Source organism: Anolis sagrei, chromosome 3 (genome assembly GCF_037176765.1).
Source record: "Anolis sagrei isolate rAnoSag1 chromosome 3, rAnoSag1.mat, whole genome shotgun sequence".
NCBI lineage: Eukaryota > Metazoa > Chordata > Lepidosauria > Squamata > Dactyloidae > Anolis > Anolis sagrei.
The window spans coordinates 255311958-255333936 of NC_090023.1; the positions used below are offsets into that span (position 1 = coordinate 255311958).

Genomic DNA, 21979 nt, shown 5'->3' on the forward strand with positions numbered 1-21979 from the left:
CTCAGGGGACAGGTTGTTGTGAAATAAAAGAAAATGTATATCTAACAGTAAAACAAGATGAACAAGTGAAAGGTAAAATCATGGAACAATTGTTGGTTTGAAAAAAAAAGACATTACACACATCTCTTTTTTCCTCTATGAAATGTTGGTTATGTTCCCAATTAAGTGTATCTTCATGCCCTGTAAAGGTAATATTTCATTGCCTCCAAGGTTCAAAATGAATTTATATTGTATTCTGTGAATATACAATCAGAAACATTTATCTGAACAGCTACCTTCTCCAAACCTAAATCATCCTGATTTTTTTTAATTTGCATGGAATCAGCTGTTAACGGGACATCTTTTTTTAATTATTACCTACTCTCGCTTCATTCTCAAGAATTTCAATTGCTAGGCTGCACCTATTCATTCCATAACTTTTCATCATGAACCCTATCCAACAATAACAAAGAGCAAAATCATACAGTTTAAATCCTAAAAGGTGTGTGTGTGCGGGGGTGGCCATTAGCTTTGAACATAACCCTCACAGCCTGACTGAGTGATGCAACCTAATCACTTTCCTGATTCAACAAAATGAGAAATGATTAGGTATAACTGAAAGGGACAAAGCACATGAACAGGGGGGCTTGGGTTCAGGCCTTTTCTGATCAGTGGCTCTGCTGATTTCATTTCTTTCCCATTCTATAAGAAAAAAAATAATTCTAGGAAAGACTACTATCATTATTCAGATATGGACAAAATTATACCCAAGGCCCATGCTAATGCAAAAACTTCGGGAAAGAGGAAAAAAAATCGAAGAAAGAGATATTGAGATTTATGATGCTACAAATTGGGCTTTGCAGGATGACATGACAAGTTTCTAACAAGTGAAGCTGCAATGAAGAGTTGTGACAATTATCCACAGGTTTCGGAGTCATTTGTAGTTGTAGTAGTAGCAAATGTCATAGCTATGGCGTATAATGTAGTAGTAACTAACAGGATACGTGTCTTAACAGTGTTTTGGTCAACCAACCCTAAAATAGTGGTAGTTGATGGCAGGTGTAGCAATGGGATGGTGATTCTATTAAAATTATAGTCCAGTCTTTAAAGGTGCTCCCCAGTATGCTGAGTCCTGTTTCTAAATGTATTTATTATTTATTTATTTATTTAGAAGTTTTATATACCGGTCTTCTCACTCCAAGGAGGGACTCAGGCCGGTTCACAACATGTGTTCATATACAGTAATATACAAATCAGCACAATGCATCATCATTATACATTAAAATATAAGTACAATAAAAACATCATAATCACATTACACAAGCCAAGTCATCAATACAGTCACAATTCATCATCATCCTTCCATGTGGACAAGGGTTATTGACTCAATCCTCAAATGCCATATTCCAAAGCCAGGTTTTTATTAGTTTCCTAAAGGTCAGGAGGGAAGGAGCACATCTAATCTCTGGTGGGAGGGAATTCTCTGGTGGGAGGGAATGTAGACCTATGTTTCAGATAACTACTTTGACTAATTCACAGTGGATTCTCTGGTTCACTAACATGGAAACCATGAGCTCCCCCTCTTCCAAAACTACATATATTTGAGATTAGCTCTCTCTTCAGAGTCTAAGCTTTACTGAGTCATGAAGCCCTCTGTCTAATTTCGCCCTGCTCACTTTATTGACTTACTTCACTGTAACAAGGAAAACACTGCAAGGAGGAGAGCCATGCATATCATTTTGAGCTCATTGGTGGAAAGTATAATGTTATGTCATATGCTAATAAATATTAGACAGTAAGCATTAAGTAAGGCCCCCGGTGGTGCAGTGGGTTAAAGCACTGAGCTGCTGAGCTTGTTGATCGAAAGGTCACAGGTTCGATTCCGGGGAGCGGCATGAGCTTCCACTGTCAGCCCTAGCTTCTGCCAACCTAGCAGTTAGAAAACATGCAAATGTGAGTAGATCAATAGGTACCGCTCCGGCGGGAAGGTAACGGCGCTCCATGCAGTCATGCCGGCCACATGACCTTGGAGGTGTCTATGGACAACGCTGGCTCTTCGGTTTAGAAATGGAGATGAGCACCACACCCCAGAGTCAGACATGACTGGACTTAATGTCAGGGGACTACCTTTACCTTTACCTAAGCATTAAGTAGTCAGGGGCATTCTGCAAACATAGTGACTCTAATAGATTCCCTTGAATGTTGCACTGGATTGTGCCACATATATTTCACATGATCATTGGTATGTATATATTACATTGTGTGTCAAGCTCCCCTCTCTGAAAGATCACAGGGAAGCAGAATGCGGATAGTATGTCATAGAGAACAAACACAGCTGAAAAGTCTTCTTGTTTCATAAAGACCGGGTGAAGCATCCTGCTTTGCTGGGTGTCTGGGAAGGAAAGAGAGAGTGGTGTGGGTGGGAGGGTGGGGTGGTGAAAATCTGTCGCCCTGCACATATCTCCCTTTTGGCAATGCTTTTCCCATCACCTTTGTGGGGATGCCCTGTGTGGGCTCCATTGGAGTCAGCACAAGACAGGTAGTCTCCCATGTTGCTGGAGAAGCATCCAGCAAGGCTTTCACCCTGATTGGGGTTGTCACTTACAATCACACAACATTGGGTGTTGTCTGGCATTGGTCTCCATCCCTCAGGCTGGATGAAAGCATCCTGGGATGCTAAAATCACACCATCTAATGAGGCTGTTATAAATATCAGTGTTGTTGTTCATTCGTTCAGTCGTCTCCGACTCTTCGTGACCTCATGGACCAGCCTACGCCAGAGCTCCCTGTTGGCCGTTACCACCCCCAGCTCCCTCATAAATATCAGTAAGTGTGTCCTAATATGTATCATATGGCCTTGGCCTTTTCTGGATGGTGATGAGTATAATGTTGATTATGGTGATATGGTCACCTTGCTACTCTATTTGGTTGAATTTTGGAGTGCAGACTGGATGTCATTCCCATCAGATGCCCTTTCCAAGATCCAATTCTGAACTTATTGTGGAAATGCATGTTTTGACCTTGTGAACCAGTCACCAAGACAAGGCCTGGAAAAGAAAATCAATTCCAACTTTCCTTGGTCCATTACTCTGCTGTCCTAGATAACTGCCCACCATGGCTTTTTGTGATTAACTGGCTACATTGCATTGTGCTTTATTTTAGGTAGGAAACCATTCACTCAAACTCCTGTGATAAATTCAGAACAAATAATCTCCAACACACATTATACTGTCTTTGATTTGGTTCATATCTTATTTTTGTCTGCTTTTAATAGCCATAGTCAGATGGTTGTACAGCCTCTGAAACAATGGAAGCAAGAAATGTGAGTGTGTGTGTGGGGGGGGGGGGGAGGGCAGTGCAAAATCTTTCTTGTTATCTACAGAACTATGATGTTTCAGTAAAGAGGGGGGAAAGTCAGTGGTTTTCTTTTAAAGGAATGTCTTCCGTGAACCATGGGGGAAGAAATACCATCTGACAGGAATTGTCAACTTCTACTGCACTAGATAATTAAGCAAGCAGAGAGACAGTCAGTTAGCTTTGCACTTTGAATCATTATGAAGAAAGAAAGAAAAAAAAGTAAAGATTAAGGGTTACAGAGACATTAAATAACATTCTTTGAATAAAAGAAGAATAGGAGGTCTAGAAAGTGAAGCCGACTGAGACTGCTGTACCAATCTGGTTTCAGCTTTGGTTTGGGTAGCATTTGATCTCAAACTAAACCCATGAAAAATAAAGTTGCATCCTCTTTTTTCTTTCTTTTTTCTATTATATTTAAAATGTTTATGACCTTGAAAAACTACAACTACTATAACAGTTAAAGTAGTGTCAAACTGCATTAATTCTGCAGTGTAGAATTGTATCCAATGTTTGTAGCATTGAACTTCTCCAGACTTCACTATCTTTTATCTGGAGAGAAAGAAAGGGAAAAGAGAATATGTCAGTTACTTCTATTACAAGCTTCCAAAATCAACATTTCAAACTCTTTTAGATAAATTACAGGTCTCCCTTGCACTGATCACCAGCAACAAACAAACTAGCAAACACAGAAACACAGCTACCAAGTAGTTCAGAGAAAAATTCAGTTACAGAGTGGTTCCAAGACAGGACTTTTCCCTACTTCTGGTTTGGCTGACATTTTGGCAGTCTGTGTAATGCCTGGATGGCACCAGTGTCAGAAAATTGACCAACTGCAGCTGCTTATCTTGCTGTATAGGGATTGCTGATTGGATGGTGTTGGATGTAGAATTGCAGCCTTTTGCAAGCAAAGGAGATGATTGTTATTATAGGTGAAGCAGTGGAGAATGAGTATCATTAGAAGAAGGTCTTTATGGATCAATGTCCTCACAATAGAGCAGATTACTACTGCTTTCATGATGAAAGCTCTGTGTATGTGTACTTGTTGGGTTTGGTGGGCAAGCCACATATTTTCACAGAACTGCTCATTGATAGAGATTTATCTTTTAAAATGGTGAATCTGTGGATTAATTGAAGTGCTTTGTGTACATGTCAGTTACTGGCTCTTTGATGGATCAGCCTGTGTACTTTTTTGTGTTACAAGAGAGTTAAGATATTGCTTATCATCTGTCTTGTGTATCTTTCCCCTGAAAAGAAAAGAAAAGTGTAAGAGGCAGATATTGTAAAAAGAACGTTACTTTTTGGCACCAGAGGGGCTTGACAGGATGGGAATGAATACACGATATATTTATGATCTTTCTTTCCATTTCAACATGCTGTCACTTTTGTCCTATATAAAGATCAGTTCATTTGCAATGCATATGCATACAAACTCCCCTACTGTTATTTCCTGAACAATTAGACTTCAGGAAAAGTTAAACTGAAAAATGTCAATTCAAACATGGATTGAGTGAAAGGGGGAATAATAATAATAATTTTTAAATACAAAGACTAGTAGTGTTTGAAAAGCAGGGAAAACAATCACACAAGTATATTTCAATCTGGGTTGACACATTTTGATGAAATTTCTGCCCATAAGGCACCTTTATAGAAAAACAATAGCTCTATGGTTGGATGGAAATATTTTCAGCAAAGTCTCTTCCTGCTTCAGACAGACAGAAATCCATGTGAATAAATGTCCGGTAATGATAGCTTTGGGTACCTGGGAATACAGTGAATTCACACTTGCAATTTCATCACATGCATAAGTGGGTTATCATAGATCAAATCCCTCGGGTGGACATTAAACCAAATCCCTCAGTCACAATGTTTGTTTGTTTTTTAAAAAAAGTCTGCAATTCACGCATTCATATAAGGACTATCAGGCATGCAGAAAAAAACCACATAATCCTAACCTATGTTCAAGCCAATCCAATAAAATAATTCTTATAGTTACAATTTGTGGTAGACTACCAAAGCCTGTTATTTAAGGGTTTGCTTATAATAGAAACTGGCAGCTTTTTAGTCTATGATTTCCACGGTCTACAGCTATTTGGCAATGCTGGTGAGGGGTTATGAGGATTTCAATCTAAGACACCTAAAAGGCACCATGTTATCTAATCCTAATTTATGCAGTAATGAATAATGCTGTTTGTTTCCAAGGCTTTGTTCTCACACTGAACATCAACAAACTGAATTAATGTGGATTTATTTTCAGGATTAAAAATTAGATAAATTAAAAATAGATGAATCAGTTCATAATGGATGAATTGAATTAGTCCATTTCTGGACCATGTCACTCAATATAGTTACATGCATACAATCTTACAATTATAAGTGGCCCTTTGGAGGCCACGTAATGCTGTTTGTGGCCTTTGGTGAAAAATTGGTTTTACATCCCTGGCATAATGTAATAATAAAACTTTATTTATAGACTGACCTCTTTCCCCAAGGGGACTCAGGGTGTATAGCTGTATGGGAGTATCTTAGTCCAGTGTTAATAACCTCCTATTTCCTGCCAGCATTATGTTGTGTTGACCAAAAAACCTCCACTTTCTTTCATAGTTTAGCCCTTAATAGTCTGTAAAATACAGACTCTTGTTAGGAGAAAGCTCGCATCCTCCCCGACACATATACACACACAACCCTAACAGTTTTGCTCCAATTCCAGTCCCCTTGCCTCCAGTTTCTTTCTGTAGTGAGGTGTCAAGGCTATTGCTAAAAATACCGAATTCATAGAATCATAGAATCAAAGACTTGGAAGAGACCTCATGGGCCATCCAGTCCAACCCTCTGCCAAGAAGCAGGAATATTGCATTCAAATCACCCCTGACAGATGGCCATCCAGCCTCTGTTTAAAAGCTTCCAAAGAAGGAGCCTCCTCCACACTCCAGGGCAGAGAGTTCCACTGCTGAACGGCTCTCACAGTCAGGAAGTTCTTCCTCATGTTCAGATGGAATCTCCTTTCTTGTAGTTTGAAGCCATTGTTTCATGTCCTAGTCTCCAGGGAAGTAGAAACAAGCTTGCTCCCTCCGTCCTGTGGCTTCCTCTCACATATTTATACATGGCTATCATATCTCTGAGATGTCATTGTATTTCCTTTTTTTTAAAAAAAAATATCATAGTTCAATACATTTGATACACATTGTTTATTTTACAGCAGATTCATATTATTCAAAACAATCTATCATACTTTCTAGGGTGCCGCCGCCGCAATACCGGGCCAATGTAAACTCGGCATCCCTGAGACCACCAGACGTCCTCCCCTTCTGCTGGGGGGGGGGGGAATACCACGCCAGATCCAGGGCCCCGGGCCCATGCCACAAAAGGGGGGTGGGATCCCCACCCCCCTTGCTGCCAACCCTGGTTGCTTGTTCCTAATAAAGGAAAAAAAAACCAGGCACAGTGCCTGCTCAGGAGCTTGGGGAAGCTTTAAATAGGCTGCCTGTGAGGAGGGAGAGGCCCAGCCCTGGCCCCTCCAGAGGTGAAGCGAGGCTTGGCCAGCTGGCCATTGGCCATTCGGCTGGACAGCAGGAAACTTTCCTACCATCCAAGGGGGCTTCTGGGAAGAAGAAGCCCCCTGAGGCAAAAATGGTGGCGGAGGATGCCTCGTGCCGCAAGGTCCCTGACCTGGTAAGTCGGGCTATGCCTTTTACAAGGATCTGGGTCCCATCTATGCTGCTATATAAATGTCATTTGAAACTGCATTATATGGTTAGTGTAGTAGACTCATATAATACAATTTAACCACATTATATTCAATGTGCATTATATGTCTGTGTAGATGGGGCCTTTGTGTACCATATCATCTCTTTTCTTTTAGCTTCTATAACTTGTCTGTTTTATGAGGAAACAATAAAAAACCATCTTTTTACAGCAAATCATTTCTCATCCTATGCTAGTGATGTGGGATCACCCTCTTCGTGACCTCCATTAATGCCAATTGTGTATCAAAATGCTTGTGCCCTGTAAGTGTTTATTTTTCTTCAGAGAAAATGTCATCTTCCTCCACCTTTGGAAAGTGTCACACTACTGAGCTGGCAGACAATCCTAGCATTATAACTGTTATGAGCTGATGAGCTGTACAGAGAAATTGTTTTATGCTCTCCAGCCTCTTTATTACCATGCACAATGGCAGTCAGATTGCTGGAGCTTTCTGGTAGACATTGTGAACTTAAATCTATTGATGTTCACCTGTAGCAAATTGTTCAGTTCAGGGGATGGTTTCCACGTGACATATGGATGAAGGAGGCTCTGGAGGGTTGTGGGGAATGTTATGGAATCCAGTCTCTGTGTGATGCTTCTTATGAAAATACATGCACATTTTGGACACTGTTTTCTGAATAAGTTTGTTAGGTTTTGCCTTTTACCAGGTTCCTTACTGGAGCAGCATACAGGGAGCATACATCCCCCCTGTTGTGTCAGCTCCACTGGCTGCGAGTCTGTTACTGGCTTTAGTCTATAAATTCCTAAACAGTTCTGGTACAGCTTATCTGTTCAAAATCACCCCCTTTATGAGCCAGTTAGAGTGCTAAGATCGGCCAGGGAGGTCCTGCTCTCGGTCCTGCCGCCCTTGCAGGTGCAATTGGTGGGGATGAGAGACATAGCCTTCTCGGTAGTGCCACCTCCAACCCCAGAGAATTTAGATTAGCTCCCTCCCTCCTAGTGTTTAGAAAACAACTTAAAACTTAGCTATTCAAGCAAGCATTCAAGGAGTGATAGCAATACTGAAGTAGTTAAATGACAATCTTGGGATTGGTGCAATGTTTAAAAACGATTTAAATTTTTATGTCTATGCCTATATTTGATGTTTTTGTAGTTTTAATGGTTTTAATCTACAGTCATAATGACTTAAATATGTAATGTATTTTTATATATGTGAGACATTGCATTTTGCCATTTATTATGTTGCATACTGCTTTGAGTCTCCCCAGGGGTGAGAAGAGCGGTATAGAAGTACAATAAATGAATGAATGAATAAATAAATAAATAATACCTAACTTAATCACTTTTAAAATTGAATAAAGCATATTTACGTTCATTTTTCTAATGGTGTACTGTTTGGACCATTGTCTTTTAAAATATGTACATGATTTTTGTGTAATTTATTCTCCAGAATTCACTGATTGTCTTGCAAATGCATGCCTTCTCAAGAGCAAGTTTATTTGATCTCCCATTTTGTCTCAAGAGATATGAAAATCCCCTTTACTGAACTGAATGATATTCTCTTCTATCCCAACTATGAACCAGTTTATGGGATTTAAAGAATTACTAGAAATTCAATGAACACCAAAGTGATTGTGTTCCATCGAAAATAATGCTATGTGCTGGTATGTTCTGTTGCTTTCAGTGGGACCTAATCCAAGCTACCTATGACTAAAATGGGACTCAAGTGATACAACAAATACTTGAAAACTTCAAGAAGAATGTGGTTCTAAGTCTCTGAGATATATGTAACATTGAGGATTAGTACTGTATATTGCCCAATGATGTTGAACACATTTGCTTAGAAATAAGTTCCAGTTAGTCTAATGGGATACAGTTCCTGTTAAAAAGGCTTATGATCATAGCCTTAATCTTGCTAGTAAAACTTTCAAAGCACTTGTTTGCTAGATTAAATTTTCCCAAGACTAATTAAAAACACTTAATACCTGCTGATTTGTTTTTAATAAAGCTGAGGGCACAACTCCTATCTGGATTTTAATATTCTGTGAAGAAATTATGAGTCAAAGAATAAATGTGCTTGCTTTTATTTAATTCAATCAAATATATTGTCAGTAAAGTTTCAATATCATACTCATTTAATTACAGAGGAGAAAGGATTCTTCATTCTGCAATGAAAGAAGTGATTTTTCTAATTGTACTCTTCATTTGAAATTGCCTCCCTTGATAACAGAAGAGCTAGCTGGTGGGGAGGGCCTCCATCTTATCTGTATGGGATGTGTTTCCTTCCATTATTTATTCTATTAATGCTTCCAATACCTATGGGAAATGTGGATTTTCAAGTAGTAGCAATTGTGTTAATCAAATGACTTTGTGCGTTTGGGACTGTCCAAGTTTGTGTCATTGCAATAAAGGGCACAGACGATGAAATCACTGGCTTGTAATGTACTAGTGATTGGATTAACTTGTCTATTTTGTGCAGCCTGTTTGAGGACTTATTGGAGATAAAGTGGAAAAGATTAAATCCAGAGAGTTGACCTTTGACTAGTTTTCCTCTTGAAAAGAGCTCACAAGTCTTTAACATAAGCCTGCTGCACTTGAAACGTGTGGATACACTTTATTTGAAATTAAAATAGACCACAGATGGCGAATGTCATTCTCATTTGTTTAAAGCTGGGCACACACCATAAGGCTTTTCCAACTAGATAGTGGGATAGATCCAAGCATCCCATATGTATACAGGGACTCAGAATCTCTTTTTCAGTGTTCACCTTTTCATGCTGCATTGCAGACTACTACAAAGTATCCCAAAATATTCAGGATTATATTTCTTGGACAGTCAAAAAGCCCTATTATACAGAAACAAATGCAAAGAAATGGTATCAGATAAAGTGTCAAGAGGAACCATAAAACAGTATAATAAACCTGTAAGAAAAAAAATCAGTTCAAAACTGAAGGAACATATGTATGGCTTGATAATGTTCAGTCATGATGGTAAATCCTTGATTATTTTTTCTCTTGCATGGAAGTCTGAATTAGGTCTTTAGTTTTCTCCCTGTTCTAAGTAGAAAGTGAATATTTATCTTCCATATCCTCTTTACATCTGAACATCTGGGGGACATGAGAGAAGCCTCCTCGCAGGATTGCAAGACATCCGGGCGTCCCCTGGGCAACGTCTTCGTAGACGGCAGATTCTCTCGCCACAGAAGCGACCAGCATGCAAGCAAGCAAGCAAAACAACCAACGGTCCTTTTCAGGACCAACCATGACAATAATCTCAATCAATATCGAAGGCATGTCAGCTGCCAAAGAGCAACTGCTCTATGAACTGTGCCAAGATAAATGCGATGTGCTGTGTGTCCAAGAAACACACAGGGATGAACAACAGAAACGACCCAAAGTTCCAGGAATGGTCTTAGTAGCAGAAAGACCACATGCGCAGTATGGAAGCGCCGTCTTTGTCAAACCAGGCCTCCAAGTCAGCAGTGCCCACAACACTGAAGAAAACAATATCGAGGTTATAACAGTAGAGCTTAATAACATCACCATCACCTCTGTGTACAAGCCCCCAAATGAAGAGTTCTGCTTCTCCTCCCCCGAGAACTTTGACAGGCACCAAAGGGCGGTAGTAATTGGTGACTTCAACAGCCATAGCCATGTATGGGGCTATGCCCAAGAGGACAGAAATGGAGAGGCTGTCCTGTCCTGGTCTGAACTGCACAAACTATCACTCATCCATGATAGCAAGCTCCCACCATCCTACAACAGCGGGAGAGGGCACCGAGGTTATAACCCAGACCTCTTATTTGTGAGCGACAGCATCGTACAGCAATGCACCAAATCAGTGGAACCACCAATCCCAAACACACAGCACCGACCAATAATATGCCAACTGTTCCCAACAATAAGGCCTCAGGAAGTTCGATTTAAACGAAGATACAACTTCAGAAAGGCAGATTGGACTAAATTCTCAGACATGTTAGACGACATGATCACATCGGTCGCACCAATCCTTGAGGAATACGAACATTTTATTGAAATAGTGAAAACCTGCTCACGGGCCTCTATACCGAGAGGCTGCAGAACCCACTACCTCCAGGGCATTAGTCCTGAAACAGCTGCCTTGTTGGAAAACTATTACAGGCTCCACAACGAAGACCCATTTAGTGAGCAGACTCTTCAGGCAGCGCAGAGCATTGTGTCCTCCATCTCTGAAGCCAAGAAAGAACAGTGGATCAAGTTGATCACAGAGGTCGACATGGGCAGGAGCAGCCAGAAGGCGTGGAGGCTGCTGAGACGGCTGAGCAACGATCCCTCACAAACTAATACCCATGCCAACATAAAGGCAGATCAGATAGCACACCAACTCTTGAAGAATGGGAAACCCAACCTTGCCACCAAAGTAGGAAAGAAACCAATAGCCAGACAACCAGAGATTGAGAACAACAACCTCCATGAACCTTTTACATCTACTGAATTGGACATGGCTCTCAACAAATGTAAAAATGGCAAAGCAGCTGGCTTGGATGATCTACGGATGGAACAAAGCAAGAACTTTGGTCCAAAAGCAAGGCGCTGGCTGCTGCAGCTGATGAACAACTGCACTGCATCCTGCCAGATCCCCAAAATCTGGAGGAAAGCAAGAGTCATCGCCATCTTGAAGCCAGGCAAAGACCGTAATGACCCAAAAAGCTACAGACCAATCTCCCTGTTGTGCCACCTCTACAAAGTTATGGAGAGACTTATTTTGCATAGAATTATGGAAAATATAGACCCCTGTCTGATCCCACAGCAAGCTGGCTTCAGAAAAGGCAAAAGCTGCACATCGCAAGTGAACCTGACTCAGCACATAGAAGATGGCTTTGAAAGGCAGCAGATCACAGGAGCTGTCTTCATAGACCTGTCAGCAGCCTATGATACTGTCAACCACCGCCTCCTCCTGAGAAAAATGTATAATATCACAAAGGACTACCACCTCACCCGCCTCATAGGAAACCTGCTACAAAACAGGAGCTTTTTTGTTGAGTTCCAGGGCCAGAGAAGCAGATGGCGGAAACAGAAGAACGGCCTGCCTCAGGGGAGCGTGCTTGCTCCATCCATGTTCAACATCTACACAAATGACCAGCCACTGCCAGAAGGGACAGAGAGTTTCATCTATGCTGATGATCGTGCCATTACTGCTCAAGCAGGGAGCTTTGAGATGGTAGAACAGAAGCTCTCCGAAGCTCTAGGTGCTCTTACTGCCTATTACAGGGAAAACCAACTGATCCCTAATCCATCTAAAACACAGACATGCGCCTTTCATCTTAAGAACAGACAAGCATCCCGAGCTCTGAGGATCACCTGGGAAGGAATCCCACTGGAGCATTGCAGCGCACCCAAATACCTGGGAGTCACTTTGGACCGTGCTCTGACCTACAAGAAGCACTGCCTGAACATCAAACAAAAAGTGGGCGCTAGAAACAACATCATACGAAAGCTGACTGGCACAACCTGGGGATCACAACCAGACACAGTGAAGACATCTGCCCTTGCGCTATGCTACTCTGCTACTGAGTATGCATGCCCAGTGTGGAACACATCTCACCACACTAAAACAGTGGATGTGGCTCTTAATGAGACATGCCGCATTATCACAGGGTGCCTGCGACCCACACCACTGGAGAAATTACACTGCTTAGCCGGTATTGCACCACCTGACATCCGCCGGGAAGTAGCAGCCAATAGTGAAAGGACCAAGGCAGAGACATCTCCAGCTCATCCCCTGTTTGGGTATCAGCCAGCACGTCAACGACTTAAATCAAGACATAGTTTTCTTAGATCTACAGAGACACTCGCTGGAACACCCCAGCAAGCGAGAGTCCAAAAGTGGCAGGCCCAAACCCAGCACCTCAATTCATGGGTGATACCAGATGAGAGACTCCCCCCTGGGCACTCAGAAGACTGGGCGACTTGGAAGGCGCTGAACAGACTGCGCTCTGGCACCACGAGATGCAGAGCCAATCTTAAGAAATGGGGCTACAGGGTGGAATCCTCAGCATGTGAGTGTGGAGAAGAGCAAACCACTGACCACCTGCTGCAGTGCACCCTAAGCCCTGCCACATGCACGATGGAGGACCTTCTTGCGGCAACCCCAGAGGCACTCCAAGTGGCCAGATACTGGTCAAAGGACATTTAACCAAATACCAAATTTGCAAAATATGTGTGGTTTTCTTTCTTTCTTTCTTTCTTTCTTTCTTTCTTTCTTTCTTTCTTTCTTTCTTTCTTTTTTCTCTTTTTTTCTTTTTAATCTCTGTGTTTGTTTTGCTCTGTCAGAATTGTAACACAATGGTTGCTGATGACACGATAAATAAATATCTGAACATCTTGAGTGCTGCAAAGGATTTTTCACAGAAAATTTATTTTATCCCAGGAAACAATGTGTTATACATAATTTGCACAAAAACCTGCTTTTTTCTCATGGAAATTCAAGGGCCATCAGTGCCGGAGGGGTGCATTTGTCGACCAACTTTTAATGGCTCCATTGCCTATAATACCTTTATTGACCAGCAAATTCATGGCACAGAAATTCTCCAAATTGGCTATTTAGGCAACCACACTCACTCTTCTGAAACTGCTATAGTAGGGAATAATAGAGGTTTGGAGTCCACATGGTCCAACAGGATGAGACCATGTTGGCAACATGAAACTGTCACCTCACTGACCATGTTGTCGTTGACACTTTCAGATAGCTACAAAGCTCTGTGTGACCTTCTGGCTATCACAGGTGACTTTTGCTGATGTCGGCAAAAGCACCTGCATAACTAGGAAGGAGGTAGCTGATGTCCTCACCTTCTTTTTGGTTACAAGAGCACATACACTGATGTCATATGGAGCACCAGCAGTGACCAAGAGCTCATGCAGAGCTCTCTGGCCAACTGGGAGTAGTGACAACAGGGACACGAGAATGATCTATCAGGAGCCAGCTTTCAGGCCTGGATTCTGGTGCCAGAAATCAGGGCCACTGACACCGATAAGGCACCTGCAATGTCTGACCCTGAGAGAAAATGGCTGAGGGGTTTGGCGGGTGGATTTTGTGGGGTTTCACTTTTGGCAGGAATTGTTCCTTTGAATGTGGGGGAGGGTATAAAAGGGAGTGCAGGCTGCTGCCTGGCACTCTTGGCTTCTTGTATGTCAATGCATCCTGTAGTAAAAGTTTCCAGTGATACCAGAACGTGTCCTGTGTCTTCATTTGGGAGCAGCTATGGTGAGCTGTTCCCCTTTTCCTGTATTTATGAATGTGTACTATGTACTTTTAAAATGTTTTTATGTTAGCACCACAATTTGTCTAATTCTGATTTGCTCCTATGATAATAATTGTTTTTATCTGTACCTTTCAAAAATCTGGAACTGTTTTAGGATTTGAGAGTAAAAAAAGGTTATTTATTAAAAAAAAATACAACCTTTTTTTCTGTGGTTTTATCACACTTGTTCAATTTCCCAGGCCTATGTGCTTCACAGTCCTTTCATTTTTATATATTTATTCTGTGATTCTATGCGTACTGCATAAAGCCTTCTAACATTGTAAAAATTGTTGAAGGGGTGATTGTGATATGAACTAACGACAATTCTCCTGAAGTTCAAAACATATGGAGTTTTTCAACCTCTTTCTCTCTACATAAAGAATTAAATTCAAGGAACCCTCTGGATCCAATGGCACATGAATAACACTGAGAGTACCTCTCACAATGAGAGAGAGAGAAAAAAAATCTGTTAATCCAATTTTTTCTTTGTTTCTTGCTAGAGATTTGATACAGTTGCATGGAAAAGAAGACCGAGATGTTGCAATGAAGATTCTGGTTCAGTGGACATCCTTTGGCCTTGAAGATGTCCAGCTTGTAAATTACTCTGTCCTGCTTGACCTACCAAGCTCTTCTCCAAATTCAGTGACTCTGAATAGTACTGGTGAATGCTTTTATCCTACTGGACAGCCGTGTAACAAAGAGACCCCAAAGCTCCACAGTCAAGACCTTCTGTATTCCTACGCTGCTTACTCTGCCAAAGGAACTCTGACGGTAATGTGACCATTTGTCTTTGTCATTTTGGTAGAAAATCGAAAGAAAAGGAAAGAACTTTTTTTCTGTATTTAAACCAATGAAAGGATGTATCACAGGCTGAGTTCAAAACAATCTGAAGAGGTCTGGGTAAACATTTACAATACAGCCTACTGTATCGCTCAATTCTTGGCAAGCTTCATCTATATTATGCTTTATATCTTTTTAACTGGATGCTACAGTTACTTTATATCTTATGGTTATTCTCTACTTCATTATTGGATACGTGCAGATGCAGTAAGTGCAATTTTCAATTCTATCATCATCTTACGAAGATTTTCTATGGACTGTTGTTAACATTTTAAAGATTATTTTAGAGAGAATGAGAACAGAGCAGCGTTGGACAATATCAACACCTCTAGGTTTTCTTGAACTGCAAAAACCATCAACTATTACTATTGGCTTTGCTGGCTATCTGTAGTCAATTGGCTTTTTCCACTTTCTTTTTTGGAAGAAAATTTGCCAGTTTGCAACTTAGAAGTTTAGCCCTTAGCATTTAATACCTATAGATCAATGTTAGATGCCAAATATAAACATCACCATTTACTTACTTAGGCGATCCCTCATCGTCTGTGTAGCATAGCCTTCCAAGATCAGTTTACTGGTGAGTCTGTAGGTGATGCTAGAGCCCTATTTTTGATCTGCATCTTCTCCCGCAGTGCGGGCATTGGTTTCCAGGTGGAAGGTGGTCTCAGTCGGGGTTGGCTTGACACACCTTCCTCATGGCACGTTTGTCTCTTTCACCCTCCATCCGTGCCTCTTCAAATTCTATAGCACTTCTGGTCACAGCCGACCTCCAGCTGGAGCACTCAAGGGCCAGGGCTTTCCAGTTTTCAGTATCTATGCCAGAGTTCTTAAGGTTGGCTTTGAGCCCATCTTTAAATTTCTTTTCCTGCCCACCAACATTCCATTTTGCATTCTTGAGTTTGGAGTAGAGCAACTGTTTTGGGAGACAGTTGTTGGGCATCTGGACAACGTGGGCGTTCCAGTGGAGTTGATGGTGGAGGGCCATCGCTTCAGTGCTGGTGGTCTTCCAGCACACTGACATTTGTCGGCTTGTCTTTCCAAGAGATTTGCAGGATTTTCCGGAGGCAGCACTGATGGAATCATTCCAGGAGTTGCATGTGACATCTGTAGATGGTCCCCGTCTTGCAGGCTTATAGCAGGGTTGGGAGGACAATAGCTTTATAAACAAGCACCTTGGTATCCCTACGGATGTCCCTATCCTCAAACACTCTCCGCTTCATTTGGAAAAAAGCTGCACTCGCAGAGCTCAGGTGGTTTAAGTGCCTAATGTGACCACTTTAAGTTGAGATAGACAACTATCAGGGGTTGGGTGTTTACAATGGCCCTCCATGGAAATTTGGAACTTATGTGGCCATGGAGCCTTTGAGATCCCCAGCTAAAATATTTATTTTATTTACTTTACTTGTATACCGCAGTTTCTCAGCCCAACAGGCGACTCAACGCGGTTTACAACAAGGATAAGAATCAATCGATATACAATTTAAAACCATAAAAGCATAATATACAATATTGACACAACAATAGACAACACAATGCATCTCATAACTCATAAAATACTGTACATTATGTTAGTTTTGGCCCAACTCTCTAATCTGTTAAGGTCATTTTGAATTCTGGTGCTTCGTAAAGTTGTTTTTGGTGACTGTAACTCCTAGAAATTCCCTTTCAGAACAGCACCTTCTGGGAATGAGAATTCCGTGGAGTTTTAGTTCACAATGAGAAGTGTTGGAATGCCCCTTGTGAGACCCTGGCAGTTGTGGTTCCAAACAATGTACAACGTTATCAAAATGTGTGATAATTACCCGTTACAAAGTACACCACATTTGTAATGGATAACATCTGAAGTGATATTATAAATATAGCTGGTTATGTGTCTTGGATTTATCCCTGTTGCTGCTGTCTCCCCCTCCCCTTTTTACTTGAACTACCAGCAAAAAGAGCTATTAATGGCTTTCCAAAGTCTAGCTGCCAGACAAGCTCAAGGAGTCTTTTTGGTTCTGATAACATTTGTCAAGCAGCAGCTTTCTGCCTCTTTGAGAAGCTGTCATGTCCATTCATCTTGTGGCCATTTTTGTATCTGGATCTCCAATTTGTGCTTTCGAGTAACAGTGGGAGCAGCATTTCTGGTGTATGAAAGCTTCTTTTGAAAACACACTTAGTACAACTGATGGATGGCCCAATTTTGCTACCTTTCTGTAATTCATTGCATGCTGGAAAAATGACAAAGTTTACCCCATTATAACGACAGGTAGGGTCAGTACATGATTTTGTAGAGCATGGTTGCAATAACTATGCAGAGGATTTATCATATCTCTGACAGCATTTCTTTAATATTTGGTATATGGTGTTTGGGCATAGAAAGTCAAAGCCACAATTTTTTTCCATTGTTCTAGTCCCTCGATACATTTCATTCCTTGTTATGAAAATAATTTTCCTTGTGACCTCATCAGATGGTGGTTTTTTTGGGCAATATAACACTAGTCTCCACTTCTTTTTACCAAATTTATGGCCACCAACCTGTCCCTTCACATGATGCATAGCTGGTCACATCCCTTTCGGTATATTTTGGGGATGCTCATCAGATGCTATCAGCCACCGCAAATTTCTACATCATGGGCAGCTCCTGTGATATAGATAAGTTTATTGCTATTTTCAATTTTTGCTGCTATTTTTGTGCTTCCCCCAACTGATGAGGGGAAGTGACACAGTGCCCTGCAACCTGGAGCGATTCCTCAACCCTTGCATTTTCCTCACACAGGAAGAAGGAAGGTAGGCGCACAGCTCATGGGGTGATTCAAATAGCCCTGTGGTCATATTCTAGCCCCTGAAATGTTAGAGGATTAAGTGTGATAAGGTCATTAGAATACTTTCTTATCCTTTTGAATTTTCTGCTGCATATCTTTCAGTTCTACCTCTCATCTAACAATTGAAAAAGAGATTTGCATTAGCTGAAGTATTTTACAAATTGATTTGAGTTATTAATTGAGACACTTTTGGTTTTCCATCATTTAGAACAGTGGTTCTCAACTTGTGGTTCCCCAGCTGTTTGGGGCTTCAACTCCCAGAAATCCTAACAGCTGGTAAACTGGCTGGGATTTCTGGGAGTTGGAGGCCAAAACACCTGGAGACACACAGGTTGAGAAGCACTGGTTTAGAAGAAACAGCGAGAAGCAGTTTTTCTCTTTATTTTTTCCTCTTTTAGTCATATGCAAACAGGTACAGTTGAAGACATTTGGGGGGTGAGCACATGGTCCATGGGGAGTCTGGGAAATTGTCCTTGGCCCTCATGCAGTTGCCTATTTCTCTTGTAGAGGGTGTACTGGGCCCTTGGATTTTTTTTAAATGATGGAAATGTTAGGGGAGGGAGGGGCATGGTGGTTGAGTTATGTGTTGCTCTCAGACTCCTAGAGCTCACTTTTGTTGTAAAGGGGGAAAGTTGTGAGCATTCAATTAATTTCTGACTTATGGTGATTCTAAATTAAAACTACCATGGGTTTTCTTGGCCAGACTAGTTGAGAAGGAGGGTTAGCATTGCCTTTCTCTGAGATTGAGAAAGTGAGACATATCCATGACCATCCAGTTGAATTCTGTGGCCAATTTAGGCATTTAGGCAGAAAAAATGAAATGTGTGAAAAAGGTCTTGTAGTCATTGTGGACAACAAGTTAAACATGAGCCAAAAATGTCACATGGCAACTAAAAATGGGAATTTGGATTTATTAATAGGAGCATAGAGTCTAGATCCAAGGAAGTCATGCTACCCCTCTATTCTGCCTTGGTCAGACCATGCCTGAAATACTGTGCCCAATTCTGGGCACTGCAATTGAAAGGAAATGTTGACAAGCTGGAATGTGTCCAGAGAAGGGTGAGTAAAAGGATCAAGGGTCTGGAGAACAAGCTCTGTGAGGAGCAGCTTAAAGAGCTGGGCATGTTTAGCCTGCAGAAGAGAAAGCTGAGAGAAAACATGGTAACCACCATATATAAATTATATGAGGGGAAGTCATAGGGAGGAAGGAGCAAGCTTGTTTTCTGCTACCCAGGAGAGGAAGATGTGGAACAATCGCTTCAAACTACAGGAATTCCACCTGAAAATTAGGAAGAACTTCCTGACTGTGAGAGCTGTTCAGTAGTGGAACTCTGTGACCTGGAGTGTGGTGGGGGCTCCTTCTTTGGAGGCTTTTAAACAGAAGCTGAATGGCCATCTGTCAGGGGTGATTTGAATGAAATATTCCTGCTTCTTGGCAGGGGGTTGGACTGGATAGCCCACAAGGTCTCTTCCAGCTCTATGATTCTGTGATTCTAAGCAGTGATTAAAATCCTTGTCTCCAGAGACAGAGCCCTATGTTCAAATTACTATACCACACTATCACTTTGAAGAGGTACTTGCCTTTTATTAAACCCCTCAGTATCTTGAAAAGGTGGTTTACCTGATGTTCAGATACTAAAAAGTAACATGTGTTTCATTTCAGATAGTCACAAAAACAGACTAAATTGCCTGCAGCTCATTTTAATGTTGACAAACCAATGGCTACTTCTTCCAATCCAAAATGGACATTATGCCAAAGTTGGCTGCACGGTGATTACAAATTTCTCATCTGAGCCTGGCTGCTTTCTTTTAATCTTTTATTGCTCTTGGTACTCAAAGGGATTTGCCGAAGGCATCATTATTTCTTTATTTTACTTCATTTCTATCCTGGAATTTCTCCAAGGAGCAGAAGGACAGAGTCAAGAGATCAATCGTTTTTTGTCCTTATAGCAATTCCACACAACACATTAGTCCATTGCTGACAAAGATTCATGTGGTAGAAGTTAGAATCTGGCAGTGCCTACAGTCGATCCACCACTAGCCATCTCCCCAAAATGGCATGCCACATATCAGTAACAGATCACTAGGCAACTTCAGATGAGGGGCCTTTTTATGTTTCTCTGTTCCATCTCAGCAAGCAGTAGTGGAGAAGTACTTTACCAAAGTGAAACGACTGTACCAGCCCTAGATTGCTGATGTGGACATCAGTCAGAAATGATCAGCAGCAAAAATGTCCACCCCATTGACAAGCCCTGCTTCCATGACTACCAGCTATTATACAAAAGTAAGAGCAGAATGGTGTCCCCCAGCTACATTTCTGCATCACAGACAGCAGTGGTTCCACCTGGCCAACCATTGTGGCCCTATTGTTGTTGTCGCTGTGTGCCCTCATATCATTTCTGACTTATGGTGACCATAAGGTTAACCTATCACAGGATTTTCAAGGACTGAGCGTATGTGACTTGCCCAAGGTAACACAGTGAGTTTCCATGGCCAAGGGAGGAATCAAAGCCTGGTCTTCAGAGTCATAGCCCAATGCTCGAACAAGACAACCAAATAGCAAAGACTGAATTCATCCTTCAAAATGAAGATAGCGTTGAATGTTGGGCAGCAGCAGCAGCAACTAGGTTCTAAAACAGGTTTAGTCAGATATTTATCTGCTTCTATCCTCTATGCTCTTACAGTTATTTCTTAAAATTCTAAAATATAGGGTTTCACCTTCCTTCAAAATCATGTTCTGAAAGTGACTGACTTGTTGCCATATGCTATCTTTATATAAAAGGCACTTGTAATGCCATCTTTAGAAGTAAATCTGAGTCCACTGAGATGTATTCCTTTATATGTTTATCTTGGATTATTTCTTTTGTCTGTAGGGTTCTTCTCTTTATAAGAAATTGGCACTTGACTTACTTGAGTTGCTGCTTGGAGAAAGGAGATTGGGAAGCAGTCAGTGCCTGGAATGAGATTTTCATTTCTTGGAGTGGTACTTTGAGTGGTCTGATTGAGCCAGGATGGACACAATAACAGCAAATTTGGTAGAAATTGTATTAAGGCTAAAGGAGCTGAAAGGGCATACCATTAATGCTAGGAAATAACTGATCGTATATGAAGCGATCCAGCCACATCCCCTCAAAGCTAATGGAAATCCTAATTAATTCATTTACTGTTCAAAGCCTTTATTTGTTATGATTTCATGAATATCATTTATTCTATTACATAAAGCTGGATTTTACTTGAGATACTTAAGATTTTTTTTAGTTCTACAGATTGTGGGTTTAAGCATAAGTACCCAGTTTGAGTGGATGAATCAAAATGTTTAGTAGTTCCATAGTTTTAGGTATAAGAGGATTTAACATTGCCTATCTAAAGCAAATGCACAAGTGTTTTTTTCCTTAGCAACTGATAAAAGGCAACGTTCCTCTTTTGTTTTTTTTAAATAGCATTATCCTCTTCCTGACAAAAGGAAAGCATTTTATCTGTACATTGCTGCCAGTGATTCTGCTTTAATATTCAGAATGTATAGCGCTCAGGATTATATAATTTTAACATCACTAGAAGTGAAACTAGAGCATCACAGAAATCCGTTCCATCCAAAGTGGTTGGCTTTGTTGCATAAAAGGTACATGCTCTGCTAAAGTGCATTAACACAGTGTGTGCTACATGCCCTGAACACATTATTGACAGGATTAACACTTTCACAATATGTATACATTTTGTAGGCTTTGTACTGCAACACTTTGAATAGACCTCATCCAGCCTGGGGATCCTACAGTCATGTACAAGAAACACTGTTTTCAAACACTTGCTAGAGAGCTTAGGGAGATATTGTGTGAATACAAAGAAGGTAATCACATTTATTTTGCTATAAGCTTTCTTGAACTAGTATCTACTCTGAGTTGGGAAATATATGGCAGGAAATAATGCAAACACGGGTCAAATAGAAGCACAATGCAAAGCAACAACAACAAAAAGACAGTCTGTTTAACCACTCCAATGTTTAAATCTATGATTAATAAAATG

At 41.0% G+C, this 21979-nt stretch overlaps 1 protein-coding gene across 3 annotated transcripts in view; it reads left to right on the plus strand.

Moving 5' to 3' along the window:
- NAALADL2 (N-acetylated alpha-linked acidic dipeptidase like 2) overlaps positions 1 to 21979 on the plus strand; it is a 972343-nt gene that overhangs the window by 559038 nt on the left and 391326 nt on the right. For all 3 annotated transcript variants that reach the window (XM_067466051.1, XM_067466050.1, XM_060767493.2), the window contains one exon: positions 14819 to 15089. In XM_067466051.1, the coding sequence (XP_067322152.1) occupies positions 14819 to 15089 (271 nt within the window). The remainder of the gene's footprint in view (positions 1 to 14818; positions 15090 to 21979) is intronic.